Genomic DNA, 20,534 nt, shown 5'->3' on the forward strand with positions numbered 1-20,534 from the left:
CCTTATCCAGAAATCCATCCTTACTCAAAATGTGGGATGTCCTGAGATCATGGCAGATAACATGAGCAACTTTCCTCTTTATTCATGAAAGGACATTTTAGAATCCTTTTAAATAAAAACAGAATTGGAGCAGGAAAGAGAGGAAGAAACTGGGAACTAGAGCTGCAAGCATTGGGCTAAATTGGAAACTGGAATTTGAAACTTAAATTTTGAATTTGCCTGGAATCAAGCATGTCAAATTAATTGAGACAAAGAGAATAACTGTTTAATGGGAATTTTAATATTATTTTACTAAGTCTAGACATGAACCTATGTGATATTCGTGAATGTTCAAGGTTCTACTGCAATTTCCTTTTATAATGTATGAAACTGGATGCTGAATTCCTACTTCGGGTTCTATTCCAGAATTTTTTTTTCTTTATGGAAATCATATATTAATGTATTTGAAATTATTTATTATTAGATTGGGGCAGAGTTCTCTTATTTGTAGATTAGCACCATCCTGTGGCCTCTTCCAGTTTTGCATTTTGGATATTTAAAGTGTAAGGTTTTTTCCAGCTTCTTTTGTCTTTCTTGCCTAATAAACTTTAGGTTTTTTTTTTAATCTCTGACAAGACTATCCTCCAAGGAGGAAAAAATAGGCTGAAAGGTCTGGTGATCTGCCTGTACAATATAAGAAAAAGGGGCTAATATTTTTTAAAAGTATGTTCGTTTTTATTTATCCCTTTTTAATCTCCAGAAAGGCAACACATGGAGCGTCAGCTCTTTCAAACGGCAGGGGGAAGTGGAAGACGCGAGTAGAGGCAGATGAAGTGGTGGCACTGTGATCCATCAAGCTGCTAACTAAGCAGGAAGCAGCATGGGATGTGAAGACACGAGGACTTACGGGTGTGTGTGCAGGAGGGACGTATTACAGATTTCCAGCTCTCTATTTTTAAAGCTCAGCAATTGCCTTTAGGAAGTTATTATGCCGATTTCCTTCTTGCTTTATATAGCTGAGTGGAAGTCGTCTATATTAGCCTTGCTCTGCTCTTCAAGAAAAGCAGTCTGTATATATTAAGAAGAAAAAAAAAGCAGACAGGAGATTTTCAGCTCCCCCCACATTCCCCAGTAATACGAAGTCTGCGTCAGACCAACGAAACGGCCGAAAGCCAAGACAAAAGATACACCAGCCTTTTCGCCGTGACGCAATGCTACGTACAGGAGGGGGTGGAGCTCCCGCCAAATTTGAACGGCGTATTCCGTTTGCGATGGTAGCGGGAGATTATTGAAAGTTTCCTCCCTCCGCTCGACCGTCGTCTGCGTTTTCATGAGCGTAGCTATCTCTGGGGCAGGGAGAGACCGCTGCCTCCATGTAAGAGCAACTCCGGCAGGGCCAGGCTTCCGTGACTTGCGAAAAGGGTAGAGAACAGCTTTCGGGCTTCGAATGGGCTCCATCGTCTTCAAATGCCTTGAAGACGATGGCTGCATTTTCTTAAACTTGCTTGGGAGCGCCCGGCTTGCGGGGTGGGGGATTAGAAGAATTCCTGAATCTTGGGTGGTGGGAGGGGTGGGGTGGGTTGGGGGTGGTAGCGTTTGGCATCGGGAGAGGCAGTAGGGCTTCTAAGAGATGTTGCGAGGGGGTCATTTGGTGGATAATGGAAGGTGAAGAAGTAGCTCTTTTATGTAAACTCAAAATATACATTTTCTTTCGATAACCCTACCTCGTAACTGTTGTTATTTACTTATGATTTAGTCTCCGGGCGTTTAAATATTGCTCTTCTTTGCACTTTTTCCAAAGTCTCAACATCTTTGTTGTAATGTGGTGACCAAAACTTGATGCAGTATTCCAGGTGTGGCCTTACTAAGGATTTATAAAGCAGAACTACCAGTAATATTTCACATGATTTTGATTCTGTGCCTCTGTTTATACAACCAAGGATTGTATTAGCTTTTTTGGCTGCTGCTGCTGCACACTACTGGCTCATATTTAAATGATTGTCCACTAGGATTCCAAGGTCCCTCTCACAGTTACTGTTTTTGAGCCAGGTTTAACTTAATCTGTGTTTATGCCTTTGTTTTTCCTGTCTAAGAGTAACACTTTGCTTTTCTCCATATTAAATTTCATTTTGTTGTATAAGGCCTGTTGTTCAAGTCTGTCAAAATCTTTTTGGATTCTGAGCTTGTCTTCTGGGGTGTTGGCTATTTCTGCCAGCTTAGTATCATCTGCAAATTTGATGAGTTCCCCTTCTATTCCCTCATCTAAGTCATTTATGAAGATATTGAAGAGTGCTGGGGCTAAGACCAAACTTTGTGATATCCCACTGCTTACTTTTCTCCTTGTAGATGTAGTACCATTAAGGACTACTCACTGAGTATGGTTTCTTAGCTAGTTACAAATCCATCTGGTGGTGATGCTGTCTATCCCACATTTTTTTAGCTTTCCAAGAAGTAGGTTGTGGTCTACTTTGTCAAACACCTTGCTGAAGTCAAAATATACTATTGTATGTCCACAACATTTTGCTGATCTACTAAGTTAGTCACTTTGTCAAACAATGAAATAAGATTAGTTTGGCATCATCGGTTTTTAGCAAACCCATGCTGACTTTTAGTTATAACTTTGTTTCTAGATGTTTGCAGATTTGTTTTTTGATTATTGTTTCCAGTATTTTCCCAGGTATTGATGTTAGACTAATTGGTTAATAGTTTCCTGGGTCTTTTTTTTTTTTTTTTTGAAGATGGGAACCACATCAGCTGTTTTCCAATCTTCAGGTAATTCCCCAGTGTTCCAGGATTTTTGAAAGATAGGATACAATGGTTCTGAGATAACATCTGCCAGCTTCTTCAGAACTCTCAGATGTAATCCATCAGGTCTCGGTGATTTATATTTGTCAAGATTCGATACGTGTTTAACCATTTTCTTGCTTATTTTAATTTTTATTTCTAATCTGTCTTTTATGGTTAGGTTTTTGGTAGGTTGGGCTATAGTTTTGTGTGAAGACTGAAGCAAAGAAGAACTTAAGCAGTTCTACTTTCTCTCTGCTCCCTGTTACTTCCTTGCCATCTTCTCTTAAGTGGACTGACTGTTTCCTTGACTTTCTTGTTATTTATATGTTGAAAGAAACTTTTTTTAAAATTATCTTTGACTTTTGTTGCAAGTCTTTGTTCATTCTGAACCTATGCTTTCCTTACTTCTTTGCAGATTCTGGCTATCTGCTGATACTCTGCCTTAGTTATCTGTCCCGCTTTCCATTTTTTGTACTTGTCCCTTTTGTCTTTCAGGCAAGATTGGCCAAGTGTTGCTACGTGAAGAATTTGTTTATGCTATTTTTCCATTTACATAATATTTGTATTTTTTGCAGGATGGATAATTGTACTTTTCCAAGATACAGTGACAATGACATTGTGGTACACATTCGCAACTGTTTATTAAGTGGAAATGAGGCTAAATTTTTTTCAAAAAGTGATTTATTTCCAAATGTAAAGGTAAGAGTTTTTATATTTAGTGGAATTGGAGTTCAAAGCTATAGTATATGCGTTGCATGTAGGCTTTAAGTTTTTTGAGTGTTTTCAAGTCAGTTTTTGACTCCTGGCAACTGCCTGGACTAATCCCTGAAGTTTTATTGGCAAGTTTTTTTTTGGAAGTTTTTTTTTTTTTTTTGCTGTGTAGGATGAGAGAAAAACACTAGCCCCGTTGGCTAAAACTTATGGTCTTGTTTCTTCAATCTTCTGGAAAAACAAAACACTAGAAAGACTACTGAAATTTTTGAGATTCAACAGATACGTTAACAGATATTAATGAAGTCTCATTAATCATGTCTCTTCAAGAATGTTGTGCAATCTAATTTAGGAGGGAATGATCTGTATCTATTAACAAATCAACTTGGTTTAGTATTCTATAATTCACCCCGCCACCCCTAATAATAGCATTTTTATTTCTCTTTCTTATCCAAATGCTCTTGATTGAACCATTGAATCCAAGATTCCTGGATCTTTAAACATGTGTGCATGTATTTCACATATAGCACCACTGCTCTCTTATGTGTGGCCTATTTGTTATACCCTTCAGTCCTTGCATGCTAGTCTTGCATTTTATCTCACCAAATTTCAGTGATTATTAAATCATATTTCCCTCCATTAAGACTTTCAGTTCCTGCTTCTTCCCATATGCCATATAATTCCCTTTATTTTCAGATGGATCAATCAAAAGGGGTAGCTGTCAGTGGATTTAAAGAATCAGAAGCCTTTTGGTCACAAGGAAAAATGACATTTCTTTTGACATCCATTGAGTTAAATAATTTCTGCATTATCACCACAACATAGCCCTTAATAGAGGCTCTAACTAAATTTGTAGTGCATCATCTCCAGCATTTCAAGCTTCTCTTCACCTGTTTCATCTCCCTCAATTAGTCTATAAATCAGGAAAATTTCTAGGATCCCTGAGTTAAGGGAGGCCATTTGGGTGTGCTCCAATCAAGATATTCTGCAACCCTCTCATTCTAGATGGACCCCTGGGCCTCAGATAGATTGAGCAGCATATGCTCTGAGACAACCCCAAGCTCCTTCTGAAGCCCAATGGTGTGCATCAGTTGCCTGGGGTGGACCAGTCTAATAGATCCTGGCTCCCTGCAGTGGAGGACAGTGCCAGAGAACAGCATTATTCATCAGTTAGCAGTCTAGCCACCAGACATTAAACTCAATATGAGTTATTATATGAGATGAAAAGGGAGGTTTAGTTTACTGGATCCAATGTTATCTTTGTCATTCCCTCTGCTCTTTGTGAATCTACTGTTTTATCTCATTCTTTTTGCAGTGTCTTTTCTTGTGGACAGTCAAAACCTGTTTTTGCCACAAAGGCTTGAAAACTTCCTCAGTTTTTGGTACAGAATTCTATATCTCTCGCGTTTGACTATCAGTTCCATCTACCGTGTTTGCTCTTTTTTTGTCTACTTATAGCCAATTGCTTCCTCTCCACTTTTTTGGTACCACCTCCTTTTTTTTTTTTTTTATTGCAAAAGTTTTACAATTACATTTTCACCCCTTTTTTTCACCCCCCCCACCTCCCTCCCCAAACTTCCCGTCCTCCCTAACCCTCCCTAATCCTCCCCCCCCAGACTTCCCTATTATGTACTCATATATAAACCTGAACCCATCCCTCCCCCTATATAATTTTTCCTCTTTTTCTCTTTACATTAAGATATTTCTAATACATTATTTTCAAATAAAAGCTATTTGATACTTTCTAGTTTGGTATTTGTTCTGAACATATTCTATCCACCTTTTCCATTCCCATTCATAAGTCTCTTGTGAACAATCCTTTAAGTATGCTGAAATCTTCGCCATCTCTGCAAAACTAGCCATCTTCAAAGTCCATTCCTCGATAGTAGGCAAAGCTTCATTCTTCCAATATTTACCTATCAACAATCTTGCTGCTGTTATCATATACAATATTAGTTTTATTTCACCCCGTGTAAAACCCTTAACTATACCCAATAAAAACAATTGTGGAGAGAATTGAATTTTTTTCTTTAAAACATTCTGCATAACCCACCATATTTTTATCCAAAAAGCCTTAACTTTCCTACAGGTCCACCAAACATGATAATACGTAGCATCCAAACATTCGCATCTCCAACATTTTGGCTGAACATTAGGGTACATACATGACAACTTTTTAGGATCTAAATGCCATCTATAAAACATTTTATAAAAGTTTTCCCTCAGGTTCTGCGACTGTGTAAATTTAACATTCTGAACCCAAATTTTTTCCCATGTTTCCAACATCACTGGTTCTTCAAAATTTTGTGCCCACTTAATCATACAATCTTTAACTAATTCAGTTTCTGAATCCCTTTCTAGCAAAACATTATAAAGCCTTTTAATATGCATTGGACCTTTCTCTCTTATATGTCTAACCAATTCTTCCTCATGCAACATAATACCAGTTTTTTGGTCCTCTTTCCATCTCAATTGTAGTTGATTATATTGTAACCAAGTTAAATTAATTCCTTCATCCAACAGTGTCTGTAATGTCTTCAGCTGCCATCTGCCCGCATCTGTGAAAAGAACCTCTTTATATAAAAACCCCCCGAGTGACATTATATTTGTATTCCACATAGTATGACCAAGATCCAGCCATAACGGTATTTTGTAATCCCATTTGAGTCGGTGCTTCTTCCAAACTCTCATCAAAGATTCTCTAAGTATATGACTTTTAAATACTTTATCTACTTTGTCGTCATAAAATAAATAAGCATGCCATCCAAATTCAAGATCAAAACTTTCTGCATTCAGAAAGTTCTGCATCCAGTCTTTTTACTTCCAAACCAATCACTTGTTAAAGTTAAAGCTGCTGCATCATAATATAACTGTAGGTTTGGGAGTTTAAGGCCTCCTCTTTCTGGAACATCTTGCATAATTTTCAATTTCACTCTCGGCTTCTTCTCGTTCCAGACAAACTTATTCACACCAGACTGCCAAACTTTCAGTTGTTTGTCACTTTTAAGCACCGGAATCATTTGAAACAAAAACAGAAATCTTGGCAAAATGTTCATCTTAACTGCTGCTATTCTTCCAAGTAAAGACAGTTGCAGCTTTTTCCAAGTCTCCATGTCTTTCTGGACCTCTCGCCACAACACCTCATAATTATTTTGGAACAATTTCATGTTTGATTCTGCAACCTGAACTCCAAGATATTTTACCTTAGGTACAATTTCAAAACCTGCCCTCCTTTCAAGCTCATGTTTACGATCTTGTGTCATATTTTTAACTATCATTTTAGTCTTTTTTGAATTCAGTCTAAAACCTGAAACTCTACCATAGTCTTGTATAATGTCATTCATCAAGATTATTGATTCCATTGGTTGTGATAGGGTAACCACCAGATCATCTGCAAATGCCTTTATTCTATAATCCTCTTGCCTTATCATTATACCTTTCAAAATTTTAGAGTCCCGTATTGTATTTAGCAAGACTTCCAATGTTAAAATAAATAAAAGTGGGGACAACGGACATCCCTGTCTTGTTCCTTTTTCAATTTTAAACTCTGTCGTCAGACTTCCATTAATAATAATCTGTGCTTTTTGCTCTTGATAAATTGCTGAGATCGCCTGTATAAATTGGTCCCCAAAGCCCATCTTTTTTAAAGTCTTTAGTAGAAAATTCCAATCCACTCTATCAAAGGCCTTCTCTGCATCCAGAAAAACCAGCACTGCAGGGATCTGTTTATTCTTATCAAGATATTCCAATAAGTCTATTACTTGCCTTACATTGTCCTTCATATATCTGCCCTCAATAAATCCCGCTTGGTCCTCATGAATCACCTTTTGAATTACTGGCATCAACCTGTTGGCTAATACCTTCGCATAAATTTTATAGTCTGTGTTCAAAAGAGATATTGGTCTGTAATTCTCTGGTTTTTTAGGACCAACTTGTTCTTTTGGTATCAAAGATATATAAGCAGTTGTCCAAGATGGGGGTATTTTACCCCCTTGTTGAATATTGCAAAATAAATCTCTAAGTTGTCCCACCATTTCAGCTTGTAAAGTTTTATAATACACTGCAGTCAAACCATCCGTGCCAGGAGCTTTGGCTGTTTTTAACTGTTTAATTGCTGCTGTTATCTCCTCCTCTGTTATAGGATAATTCATTCTTTCCTTTTGTTGATCAGTAATTTTTGTAACTCTCTTATCATTTAAATATTTTTCTATAAGTCCATTCTGCACCTCTTCTTTGGCATATAGTTTAGTATAATAGTCCACAAAAGCTTCTTTAATTAATTTTTGTTGAAAAATTTCTTTCCCTCCAATATCAATACTATCAATAGTCCGTGTACTTTGTTTTTTCCTCAATGTATAAGCCAACCATCTGCCCGGTTTGTTAGCGTTGCAAAATGTATTATGCTTCGCGTATTGTAGGCTTGTTGCAACTTGTTCCGCCATAAGCATTTGAAATTGGTCTTTCAAAAGTTTTATAGCACTTCGTATTCTTTCATCTGTTGGATTTTTAATAAGTAACTGTTCTTTATTCTTTATTTCCATTTCCAACTCAGATCTTTTCTTTTGTCGGAACAGTCTATGTTTAGAATTCATGTAGATAAGTACCCCTCTCATATAAGCTTTACTTGCGTCCCAAACAATTTCAATTGGGGTACCTTTATTCAAATTTATTTCAAAAAATTCTTTCAAATGCTTTTTAAGTTCTATTGTATTTTTTTCATATCTAAACAAGTTCTCATTTAATCTCCAAGAACGTCTCTCAACCTTATCCATCTCAATTTCTATCCATACAGGGCTATGGTCAGTCAAAGTTCTTGGAAAAATCTTTGTTCTTTTTGTTTTAACAAGTAGATCATTTGACAACAGGATAAAATCAATCCTAGAAAAGGATCTGTGTCTATCAGAAAAGAAAGTGTAATCCAATTCATTTGGATTATGTATTCTCCAAACATCTTTTAGTTCCATATCTTCTTTCATATCAAAAAAAGTCTGTGGTAGTCTAATTCTAGACTTTGCCAAGCTCTTTTTATCTAGTTTAGAATCAATTACTCCATTCCAGTCTCCCATAATTAAAATAGATCTATAATCCCATTGCAATATTTTAGTATGTAACATCTTATAAAAATAGTCCTGTTGTTGGTTGGGAGCATAAATTCCAATCAAAAGAATTTGACCATTTGCTGTGAGCAATTCAATTGCTACAAACCTACCATCTTGATCTGCTTCTATAACTTTCGCTGTTAATTTTTTATTTACATAAATAACCACACCATTCTTTTTCTGCGAAGTTGAAGATATATAATGTGCTCCTAGTTTTGAGTTTATCAAATATTTTTGATCTTGAGTTGTAATATGCGTTTCTTGTAAACATATTATATCATTATTAAATTGTTTCAAATATGTAAATAATTTCTTCCTTTTCTGTGCTGAATTCAACCCATTGACATTCCAAGATAGACACTTAAAGGTCATCAGCCTCTTTCTGGAGCGCAGAGCAAAATATTTGAAGTTCATCCGAGAGCTTCGATCTCGCTCCTCCCATAGCGCCACTCTCTTGTATGGTACTCTTAACTGCCTTCTTGTCTTGTCTTTCCTGTTGTTGTTGCTTTTGTTTAAGTAGCTTGGATTGAGCTCTAGTTATACGTTGATCTTTAACTTCAGTCAACTGAATCAAATCCAGAATTGGAGAAGAATCCAACAAGGGCTCACTCAGAAAACCTCCTTCTGCACCTTGCACTATTTCTAATTCCTGCTTAGACTGTTCTTTCAATTGCCTCTCTTCACTCTCCTTAATCTCCAAAACTGTAGATGTACGTGGAGATGGTGTTCTTTCCTTAAGAATAGTACTGTAAAAGTATTGTGCCTTCTCCACGGTATTCAACCGATATCCTTCTCCCTTATATCTAAAAATTATCCCAGCTGGTGCGTCCCACCGGAAGGGTATCTGTAAGTTTTTCAGTTCCTTAACAAGAAAACCAAATTCTTTTCTAGCTTTCAGCATTTTAGGAGGTAATTCTTTAAAAATTTCAAGTCGTGAACCCCCCACTTGTACAGAAGTGTGAAAAGATTTTTGCAGGATATCATTTCTAATTTCTCTATCAGTAAAGTATATGACCACATCTCTAGGCAGTTGTCTTTGTCTGGCCACCCAAGAGTTCACTCTGTAAATTTTATCTATTTTATGAAATACCAAATCAGGGTTAGCATGTAAAATCTTAGCCAAGGCTTCAGAGCAAACTTGTCTCAAATCCTGTCTCTCCTCCTCTCGAATTCCCCGAAGCCGTATGGCGAATTCCATCGCCCGGAATTGTATCATAACAATCTCATCTTCAATTCTCTGCATTTTATTGTCAACCTCATCAATTTTATAATCATTGTCTTTCATCTTAACATTAACTTCTGATTTAAATTCTTCAACTTTAAAATCAACTGTCCCAATAAATTCTGCCAGGCCAGACGCCACTTCTGAAATTTTTTTGGTCACCTTATTTTGATTCTGTTTCACCATGTCTTTAACTTCATTAATTTCCTGCATAAATTCCTGATGTGATTTTTGAAGTTTATCATCTATCTCCTGTTGAGATTTTTGAAATTTATCATCCAAAGTTTTAGAAATAAATTCTTTTAAATCTCCCACATCAAATTCTTTTTTCTGAGTTTGTAGCTGTTGAGCAGGGGGAAGTTGCGTTTCATGTTTGTGTGTGGGGGATCCCCCCCTAATGCCTTCCCTTCCTGCTTCTTTGAAGCCATCCTGGCTCGTGATCTAGTTTTTCTAAAGAGGGAAGTTCCTTTTCCTTTCCCTCCTGCACAAAGACTTCTAAAAAAGTCCCCCAGATTTGATCAAATAAGGGTTAAAATAAAGCAAAGTCCAATATTGAAAAGGGAAAAATTTCCCAGTTGTTTCTCTTATAACAAGCAAGGCAACTTTGTAGCAACTTGGAAACTTTATAACAAAGCAAAGTAACTTCACCAATCCACACTCGCTGGCTTGTTAACTCTGAAGCTAGGCGCCATGTTTTTTCAAAGCACTTTCACTCACTCGCATTTTCTCAGATTAAAAAGTCAACAAAGTGCTAATACTTGCGTTTCCAAATTTCGGGATTCAATAGTTTCGCTATTTATTAAAGCTGGTTCTTTCGCTTTAAGTTTCCTGCAGCCGGCTTGTTCTGCAAAAGCAGAGTCGTCCCACGTCGCCCGGAGTTTCAGCAGGTTGGAAGGGAGCCACGCCTGTTCTCTCCCCAGAAACTTCCCTGGGGGGTTACAGGGGCTCAACCTGTGCCCTGCGATCTCTCCTTCTCCAATCCTGTGGATTTAGAAGTTTTCGAGCCGCTTCTTCGTCTCGAAGCGGCTCTACAGGCGGCGGGGCTGGCGGAGCTTCAAAGAGCGCTGCCGTCGCCGAAGACAAGGAAACCGGAAGTCCCCAGTACCACCTCCTTTTTTGATGTAGTAAATCTTCATCCTTCATTAATGAAGTGCTGTTAACGAGTCATCGATTTTTCCTTCCAAGAATCACAAGGGTGACAATGACTATAGATTCATCCCCAATGATCTTACTTTTCTTCATTGGCTCAAATGGTCAAAACTTTAATGTTTTTTCTTGTTCATTTCTATTCCTTTGCCAGACTTCATTGGCAAACATCTTTTTGCTCTTCCTGTTCTTTTGCCTAATGAGCCTGCTCCCTGGAACCTGCCTGTAGGAGAAATATTAAAAATAATTAATTTCTACTAATTAATTTCTAATTATAGAAAGCAATTACTCAATCACCAGTTATTTAGAATATATCCTTTTTATCCTGAACAGTTGAACCTTAGAACGTTCAGTGTTACCAGAATTCTCATTTCTTCCTTGGTGTTAAAATGGCATTTCTCACAACAATCCTATGAAGTAGGTTGGACTAAGAGTGCCTGGCCTTAAAGTTACCTATTGAGTTTGCAATATTGAGGGATGTCTTCGAACCTGGGTTTTTTCAGAGCTACTGTATTTTTCAGAATATAAGACGCACTGTAGTATAAGACGCAGCTTAGTTTTTGGGGAGGAAAATAGGGGAGAAAAAATCTGCCTACCAGGTATTCATCTGGCTAGCGTCCTTAGTCTGCTTGGGGATAAAAAACAGCTTCTAAAGCACAACTGATCTTTGGAGAGAGAAGCACTGAGAAAAGCAGGCAAACCACGGAGATCTCTTCACTCGCTAGTGACTCGTTAGGGCTGAAAAAAAGCTTCACAGCTGAGAGTCGGAGGGAGCAGGGAGAATTGCTTCATTGAAAAAGCTAAAGCACAGCTGAGATTCAGAGATAGATCGCTTCACTTGCTAGCGCCTCCTTAGAGCTGAAAAAAAGCTTAGAAAAAGCTACCATATTTTTGGGAGTATAAGACACACTTTTTTCCACCCAAAAAGAGGGTGAAAATCTGGGTGTGTTTTATACTCCGAATGTAGCCCTGCTCAGCCTCGCAAACGGAGATTTCAGAGGCTGAAAGAAGCCTCAGAAGCTTCAGAAAAAAAGCCTCAGAAAGGCTTTTATCTAAAATAATACACCAAGCAACAAAAGAAGAATCAGTAAAGATTCTAACCAAATTATGTTAACAAATCTGGAGAATGACACAATAACCAACAGATCAGAAGAGGTTAATCTACATACCAATACCAAAGAAAGGAGATTGAACAGAGTACAGATAGTTCTTCAGAATAAAAGCCTCTGAAAGAAGCTTCACAAAAAAAGCCTTTTTTTCTGAAGCTCTGTTTTGGAGCCTTTCAGAGGTAGAAAAAAAGTTTTTTCTGAAACAGAGTTTTAGAAGTTTCAGAGGCAGACAAAAATGCAAGGCACAGAGCTCACAACCAAGGAATCTGTTGCTAAAATTCACCTCTGGAAACAGCTGATTGGGGGTATTCCGGGAGGCCGATCCACCCACCAATCAGCTTTTATAAGACGCACCCAAATTTTCAGCCTCTTTTAGGAGGGAAAAAAGTGTGTCTTATACTCTGAAAAATAAGGTATACGTATCTTGACTTGATAGACATGTTGTAAAGTAATTTTCAACCTCTTAAGTGAAAGCATATTCCAGTCTGTTAAAATTACTTTTGTGGAATTTTATATTTACATTTGCTGTAAAAGTTCAAGTATTTTTTTCAACAGCTGCACAATTAGGCTTGAAGAAGATTTACTAATATTTTTATTTGCCCACAGGGTTAATTTTGTAACCAGGAATGATGTCAAAATGCACTGTTAATATATATTAACATATTTTAAGTTCTCGCCTTGAACTTATCTTGAACTTTTCAGAATTCTCACTCTGGTAGTGTTAAGCAAATTAAATAAATTCTAAGTAAAATAAAATTCATGCATTGTTTGTTCATTTTGTTAAATTGCACTTCTCTTTTTAGCCTGAAATATTGCGTATGATTTTCATGAGAGTTTTACAAAGTGTGTATGGAATCCGTGTGGAACATTTTTACACGGTAAGAATATATTAAGTCATGGGGAAAATGCACTGAAAGTAGAATGAGATGGAGCCTTAGTAATTCCCTATATTGTTTTACTTTGCCTTTAAAGACTAACAGATTTATTGTATGTATTATTGTCTTAAGACAGATATTACACTAAGTCTTTGGTCTTTAAGTTTGCTACCATGATTCTTGTTTGTTGTAATAAATTAATAGCTGCTTATCTGCCAATCAGTGGAGATGGGCAAAGCATATTAATTTGAGCATCTATGCTTCATATAGTTTATAGTTTACTTTATTGTCATTGCACCTCGTACAACAAAATTAAATGCCACCTTCAGTGTACATTATACATAAAAAAATTAAACAAACACACATCCTTCACATTCTATACAATTGAATTGAAAACCCCTTGATATTGCATTAATATTGCACTCTACAGTAGAATTCAATATGGTTACTGCTCTGGGATATAAGCTGTTTTTCAGCCTATTTGTCCTTGTTTTTATTATCCTGTACCGTCTGCCAGATGGAAATAGTTCAAAAAAAAGTGTGCCTAAAATGAGATGGATCTTTAAGAATGTTTTGAACTTTCTTAAGGCAGTGGGAGCTATAAAGCTCTTCCAAAGAGGGGAGAGGGCAAACAATGATCCTCTGCATAATGATGTTAACCCTATAGTACTGTGTTCCTTCGTACTGTGTACCTTCGGGAAAGGCCTCTGTAGCCGATAACAGAGCTCTGGATGGTGATGGTGAAACGAGGGTGGGGGTGACACATGCATCAATCCGGAGCCCGTTTCTCGGCTGCAGAGGCCTTGAAAGCATCTGACATCGAAACGGAGGGTGCACAAGCGGCGACAAGCAGCTACAGAAGAAGTGAGCTGGCAGTGGGCTCCTGTGCGGGACTGTCGGTGCCGTAGCTGCAAGGTGAGTCAGTGGAAGACATTCCCCGAAAATAAGACCTGGTGCCTTTTTTGGTGGCAAAAATATATATATATAAGACCGGGTCTTATTTTCGGGGAAACACAGAGTTCAGAGTCTCCTAAGTGACAAGATGGACAGCAAATAAAATATATATATTGTATTTGGAAGCAGGGAACTAGTTTTGCCTGGCTTAGTTTTCCAGATAAATGTGGTTCCCTGTACTAAACTGAAAGCAAATAAATTGCATGAGTCATTAGTGATTGATATTATACAGGTGGTAGTAAATGTATAATGGTACCAGGTATATACCCTGACTAGTAGCAACTTCCCAGAATTTTTCTAGAATCTTTTCCAAAGTTTGGTTCCTTTGAGAATATGCTGTTTCTGTATATAATATTTTGTCTTAAAGATTTTATTTTAAAATGTTTATTTTAAATTAAATTAAATTTATTCTATGCTTTGAATGTTCACCAATTAATGATAGGGATAGCTAATTAATCTATAGATGTAGTTAAAATATAAATGAAGAATCTAGACAATGTGGTGACATTTTTAATTCCTCTTGACTAGGTGAAGATTTGTGTCATAATTTACTAGAAATTGAATAATTATCGCACTCTAGTTCTACGTTTTCTGTAGATGGATTATATCATTAACTATGGCAGTTGATTATTGTAAGATTACAGTGTTCTGGAATGAAACACTATAGTCCTAAGGCTTATTGTAGGTGTACACAGTCATGTGAAAATGTGGACTTTGATACCCCTCTATAAATGGATATCTTGCTATAAATGAATTTTATATTATCAGAGGAACTGAATGAAAAAAAATACATATTTCATTAGTTACTCCTTATTGATTATCTCCAATTAGATGCCAGTGACATTTGAAACAGCATATCCTCAGATTTTTGAAGGCTTTTTACCCATAGGAAATCTATTTGTTAATATGTAAGTATCCTGAAATCATGTTTTGTATTTGATTTTTTTTTTGTGGCTTAGTTTTGTTTGTATGAATTTGAATGTGGGGATGTGTTGTTGTGTAGTTAAAATAGTTACTAGAATAGATGGTTCTTTTCTTGGGGTAATAAATTTTCTGTAATTATCTAGAATTCATATTGTGTTCAGTGAAATTATGATATTTTAGGGCTTTATAGTGCTTTAGGTTTTAAAGTAAAAATGTGCTTCAGAGCATGCAACATTTCCCTGGTACTCCTTAAACCAAATGAATATTTCTGGAATTATGTGATTGCTTTAACTGTTCTGAAGTGCAGCATTGCCTTTCTATTATGTAATTATGTATGCTGATAGAACTTGCTGATCAAAGGATTCATTTTTTTGGTGCTGTACTGCTTTAGAAAGGTAGTTTTGTCAAGCAAACACCTGAGAATTGATAGAAGACTTCAATAAATATAAGTATTAACACTTTTTTAAAAAATCTATAATTTTGACATGTAAGCTGTCATGCAGTATTACAATGAAATTAACATATTTCTCCTAGAGTTCTAGACTGTTTATGCTTTAAATTTTTTAAAAAATGAAGCTAAATAATCTAATGCAAAGGGAATATTAAAATACTGTGTTTTCCTGAAAATAAGACCTATCCTGAAAATAAGCCCTAGCTTGATTTTTTACACGTGCGCCCAATATAAGCTTTGCCCCCCAAATAAGGCCTAGTTAAAACCCTACCCACTCCAGGGTGCATGGCGTGGGGAAAGGCACACAGTAAAAATTAAGCTAGGGTGAGGGGGTGAAGCTGCCCTAAAGGTAAGTACCTTTGGACAGTTGCACCCAGGCCTTGCACATCCTGACACCTGCCTTGCCAGCCCACTTCGTGGCTGCTTGTCACTGCTTCCGCGCGTTGCCCCGGCCTCTGTTTCGCTATACGAGGCCTTCAGGAAAGGTGTCTGACACTGAAATGGAGGCTGGGGGCGATGCGCGCAAGTGGCAACAAGCAGCCGCAGAACAAGTGGGCCAGCAGCTGGCTCCTTAGGCGGGGCTGTCAGTGTCGCTGCTACGTCAGTGGAAGACATCCTCTGAAAATAAGACCTAGTGCCTTTTTTGTGGCAAAAAAAATATATAAGACCAAGTCTTATTTTCGGAGAAACACAATAGTTTCCCCTGCAGCACTATTCTGTAACATTTAAGACTCAGGTTATAGTTGTTTCCTTTATTACCTTCCTATGTAATATAATACCAAAGAAACAATTACATTATGAATTATACTGGTGAAGTAAATATTATAAGTAATCTAATTAAAGAATATGTAAAAACTTTGACAGGGAGCGATTTTTCCCCATCTGTCGTGTCAATGACTTCCAGATTGCAGACATTATACATCCAAGTAAGCATTAATTTTTTTCTCCGGATTGTATATGCTTCATAGCTCAAATGGTCATATATTTTTATTTCCCTAAATTGGTTCACTAGATTTTATTTTATCTTTTTTATAATTAAGTTTACATTTCAGTATTTTCTCAAGAATAATGGTTAGTATAATCATATGGAAATTTATCAGGTTAGCACGCTACCAAACTGCAGGCATGACTGCATGATCTGTCTGACTTACAGGACTGTACCTTCTCCTATAATAGGAATGCCAATTATGTGGAAGAAGTAGTTATGCTTCAGTAAGAAGAAATAGTTCCAAATTTATTTTATTTTACTACATTTGTATTTTCTCCTTCAGTTCTACCCATTTAATCTTTGGAATAATTAAGAAGAAATACTGACCCATATGACTTCATAAACTTTATGATAGGGAATTTATTTTTATTTGTAGGATATTTTTCAATTCAAATGAACATGTTGTTTCACATAAAAAAGTGAAGCATGTATACTGAAATATTAATAATAAAATTACTGATCATTACAGGGAGATATAGTGGTTAAGGCACCAGGCTAGAAAGAAGGAGATCTTGAGTTCAGTTCTGCCTTAGCCATAAAAGCCAGCTTGGATGACTTTAGACCAGTCACTTTCTCTTAGCCCAACCTACCTCACAGGGTTGGGGAAAATATGAGGTGAAAGAAGTATTATGTATGTTTGTTGCTTTGAGTTGTTTGTAAGCATAATAAAGGCAGTATACAAATAAATAAATATAGAAAAATAAGATAGATATCTTTATCAATTTTCATAATTTAGATTGGAAGGAAATACATTCTGTAGCCTGCAGAAAAACAAAAACCACCAGAATTTCTTTTTTATATCTTAATGTCTGAACAGATTTGGAATCTATGAAAGAAACAATGTTTTAAATTGTTCCCAGGAAGTAAATTTAGGAACATATATTTCAACCTAAACCACATATTTTCTCTGACATTTCTACCAAATTGCAACCTAACTCCTATATTTTGCATCAGTTGCAGCTTCTGGACACTTTTCAAAATGTAGTTCTTTACCTAACACAGGAGTGTCAAACTCAATTTCATTGAGGACCGCATCAGGGCTGTGGTTGACTTTGAGGGGCTGGGCAGGCGTGGCCGACTGGGTGGGTGTGGCCAGCTTGATGCCACTTACTGGATGTGGCCACCTGGGTGGGCGTGGCCAGCTTGATACCACTCCCCAAACTGCTGGCATGATACCTCTTCGCATTGGGTAGACTGGGCCGAAGCCACGCTGGCCCGATGTTTTCTCTTCGCATTGGGTAGAATCGGCCAAAGCCACACTAGTCTGATATTTCCTCTTTGCATTGGGTAGACTGGGCCGAAGCCATGCTGGTCTGATGTTTCCTCTTTGCATTGGGTAAACCGGGCCGAAGCCACGCTGGCCCTATGTTTTCTGTTCGCATTGGGTAGAATCGGCCAAAGTCACGCTGGCATGATGTTTCCTCTTTGCACTGGGTAGACCGGGCTGAAGCGATGAAGGCCGGCCCCTTACATTTTCCAGGATGGTCCCGTGGGCCAGATTTGGCTTGTGGGTATTGTGTTTGATATGCCTGACCTAATACGTTGCAGTAGTCTAGAGGGAATATGACCATGGCCCAAGCATAAGTTATTGTGGCACTATCTGCAACTCTACTCTTCATCACAGCTGCCACCTAGTAATGCCAGTCAAGAGCAAGGAAATCTGCAGACTTGTTTTTTCAGGGGACTGTAACTCCAGCCAGAACAGACTGGAATATGAATCTAAATTTGTGTGAAAAAAACTTTTTAAGTAGTTGTTTTCCAGATAGGGGACTCAATAATCCAGGCATGGATATCACTCTTGTCTTCTAGCTCTACCGACTGAGTTTAAACTGAAGGGACGCCCTCTCCTAATGCTCCCAGTTTCAACTCAGTCTTGAGCTCATTCAGACTGCTTGGGTGTTTCTCTCTGTTAGAGATTGGATTACTTGGAGGAAATTGGTCAGCTACATTGCTGATATTTGGCTGGACAGCGTGAAGAGCCCGAGGCTCGAGCCCGCTGTAATTTTTGGTTTTTCTTTCTTTGCACTTGGGAGCCGTGGTAACCTGACTGTGGTGAGTTTGGAGCTGCTGAGCAGCGGCCGCCATTTTGGGCAGCCCGCCTTCATTTTGGAAGCAGCTGGACAGCGTGGGAAGCGGAGACTTGAGCCCACTGTAGATTTAATCCACATTTTGGCGTCTTGCTGCACGGTGGCTGCCTGGCTAAATTTGGGGCTCCTGATAGCAGTTTGCCATTTTAAGGCTGCCACGATCCTTGTGGCAGGGGTGGAGCAGCTTGAGTGCCATAGGCCTTTTACCGCTGAGAAATTGGGTGCGAAGAAGTGTTGGAGGAGGCGACAGCTGTGGTGGCCATTTTGGAGCTCCTTAGAGCCGATTCGCAGAGACCTCCAGAGTAACCAGCTGACAGTGGGGCTTGGTTTGCAGCCCTCAGGAAGGTCGAGGTCCTCGAAAGGCAGCCTGATGGGCCATTGGTCCGATCCCGCTTAGGCCTGTGAGGTGAAGAGAAGGAACAGCTGCACTACTATTGGCTCCATAGGAGGTTGCCTCCTGAACATTGCGCACCATTTTAGAGCGGAGCGTGAAGGGTCAGTGGCCCGAAACCGCTCTTAAGGCTTTTAAATTCTTTTATGCTGGCCCTTAGTGAGTAGCTTGGGTATCGGGCGAATTTGACTGGCCAGACTTGGTATTTTTGACCAGACCCGGGGCTGGATCACTGCGGCTGCAGCCTGTGTGCCTTTCTTCAAAGCCAACATCGCATCTGCCGGCAATAAGTGCAGGGAGCATTCTTCGGCCTGTCATTCCCGTTACCGTGAGCACAAGAGGACATTGTGTGGAACCATAGTCTTTGCAGCTTCGTTGGATTGGTGAGATAACCAGACATTTCAGGTGATTATCTGGAGATTGTAATTTTGGGCTGAGACTTGACTGAAATTAACATGGTGTCTGAGGCTTCATTTGATGAACCCATGGAGATGGGTGAGGGCTCTTACCACCACAGGGCAGCTAGGCGCAGCTTAAGACATCATGTAAGTCTAGGACGGGGAGCAAAAAGGCAGTAGCCATCAAGAAGCCCTCTAAAGCCCAGGAGAGAGCCCAAAAATGGCTGCAGAAAGCCCTAGAGAAACAAGTAGAGAAGGGGCTTAAGGCAGCGGAGAAACCAAACATATTAGTCCTCAGAGGACAATAGAAACTAGAGGAATATCTGACCCTGCCCAACAGATGGAGACTGTGAACATTAGAGCTGTTGGCTGAACCAGGTCCTTCTACTGATTTCAGGCCTTCAATGTCATTGTCACCATTACCTCTGGGAGGAGAGTCCAGCAGGGGGATTAGACCTTCTACAGTGGACTCTTTCATGCTGATGGTGGCAGCAGAGTTGAGCTGCTGATGCTGTCAATGTTACAGAAATGGATCTCAGAGGTGGTGCAACGAGGCTTTGAGGCTGCCATCCGCCACAACAGGCATTCATTGGGCAGGGCGGAGGCCCCGATTACAGGCAAATTCCATCAATTTTCGGAACCAAGGGTGCCAGTGTCCCCGCAAAGTTCTTGCTTCAGGGACCAATGACTCCCTATCTATTGAAGAGGGACAGTTAGAACAAGAATTGTCAGAGGAGGAAGGCCTGATACCTGACCAACCCATCTTCAAAGGGTTGTTCAGGCCTCACTTGTTCAAGGCCCTGCTCTTCAAGGCGAAGAACTCAACAATGTTGGGCACAAACACCTCACCAGAAGGGGCACTGGTAGAACAGGACCCTGCGGAGTTGCTTTTTTCCGAACCTACCACAGAGACGGAGGATATTCCGGCACCCCAATTATTTTTGGATATGATCCAAAGACAGTGGAATTATCCAGGGACATATCCATATTTTCCCTCTTATGACAGGAAGTTTTACAACATGACACCTGATCTCACCAACCTCCTTCAAGTCCCGGAGCTGGATGAACCGGTGATTGCCTTAGCATCCCCATCAGCGGCGCTAGCAGAGGCAGAGGAAGTGTTGAAACCGGATGAAAGAAAGATAGAGTTAGCACTTTGTAAAGCCCACCAGACTGCTGCCTGGGGGATTAAAGCAGCTACAACCACATCATTCTTTACAAGGGCATCCTTGCTTTGGCTAAAGCAAATGCAGGAAAGGGCCACTGATGTTAGAACACATCAGGATTTTAATAAAGTAGTGGCAGTGGCTGAATTCACAGCAGATGCCACGTTAAATTCAGCAAAGTTTGGGGCAAGGGCCATTGCCTCCACAGTTACGACCAGGCGCTTATGTTGGCTCAAGCACTGGCAGG

The 20,534-nt window shown here is 38.9% G+C and overlaps 1 protein-coding gene across 1 annotated transcript in view; it reads left to right on the forward strand.

Moving 5' to 3' along the window:
• The first annotated feature begins 1,289 nt into the window (after window positions 1–1,289).
• The window catches only part of NUF2 (NUF2 component of NDC80 kinetochore complex), a 59,476-nt gene continuing 40,231 nt past the window's right edge, over window positions 1,290–20,534 (forward strand). Inside the window, exons 1-5 of the mRNA XM_070939186.1 lie at window positions 1,290–1,354; window positions 3,342–3,465; window positions 12,857–12,931; window positions 14,714–14,790; window positions 16,122–16,183. Of these exons, the coding sequence (XP_070795287.1) occupies window positions 1,353–1,354; window positions 3,342–3,465; window positions 12,857–12,931; window positions 14,714–14,790; window positions 16,122–16,183 (340 nt within the window). The 5' untranslated portion in view covers window positions 1,290–1,352. The remainder of the gene's footprint in view (window positions 1,355–3,341; window positions 3,466–12,856; window positions 12,932–14,713; window positions 14,791–16,121; window positions 16,184–20,534) is intronic.

This window comes from Pituophis catenifer, unplaced genomic scaffold (assembly GCF_029215685.1).
Source record: "Pituophis catenifer annectens isolate HBS135680 unplaced genomic scaffold, rPitCat1.0.hap2 SCAF_3, whole genome shotgun sequence".
Classification (NCBI taxonomy): domain Eukaryota; kingdom Metazoa; phylum Chordata; class Lepidosauria; order Squamata; family Colubridae; genus Pituophis; species Pituophis catenifer.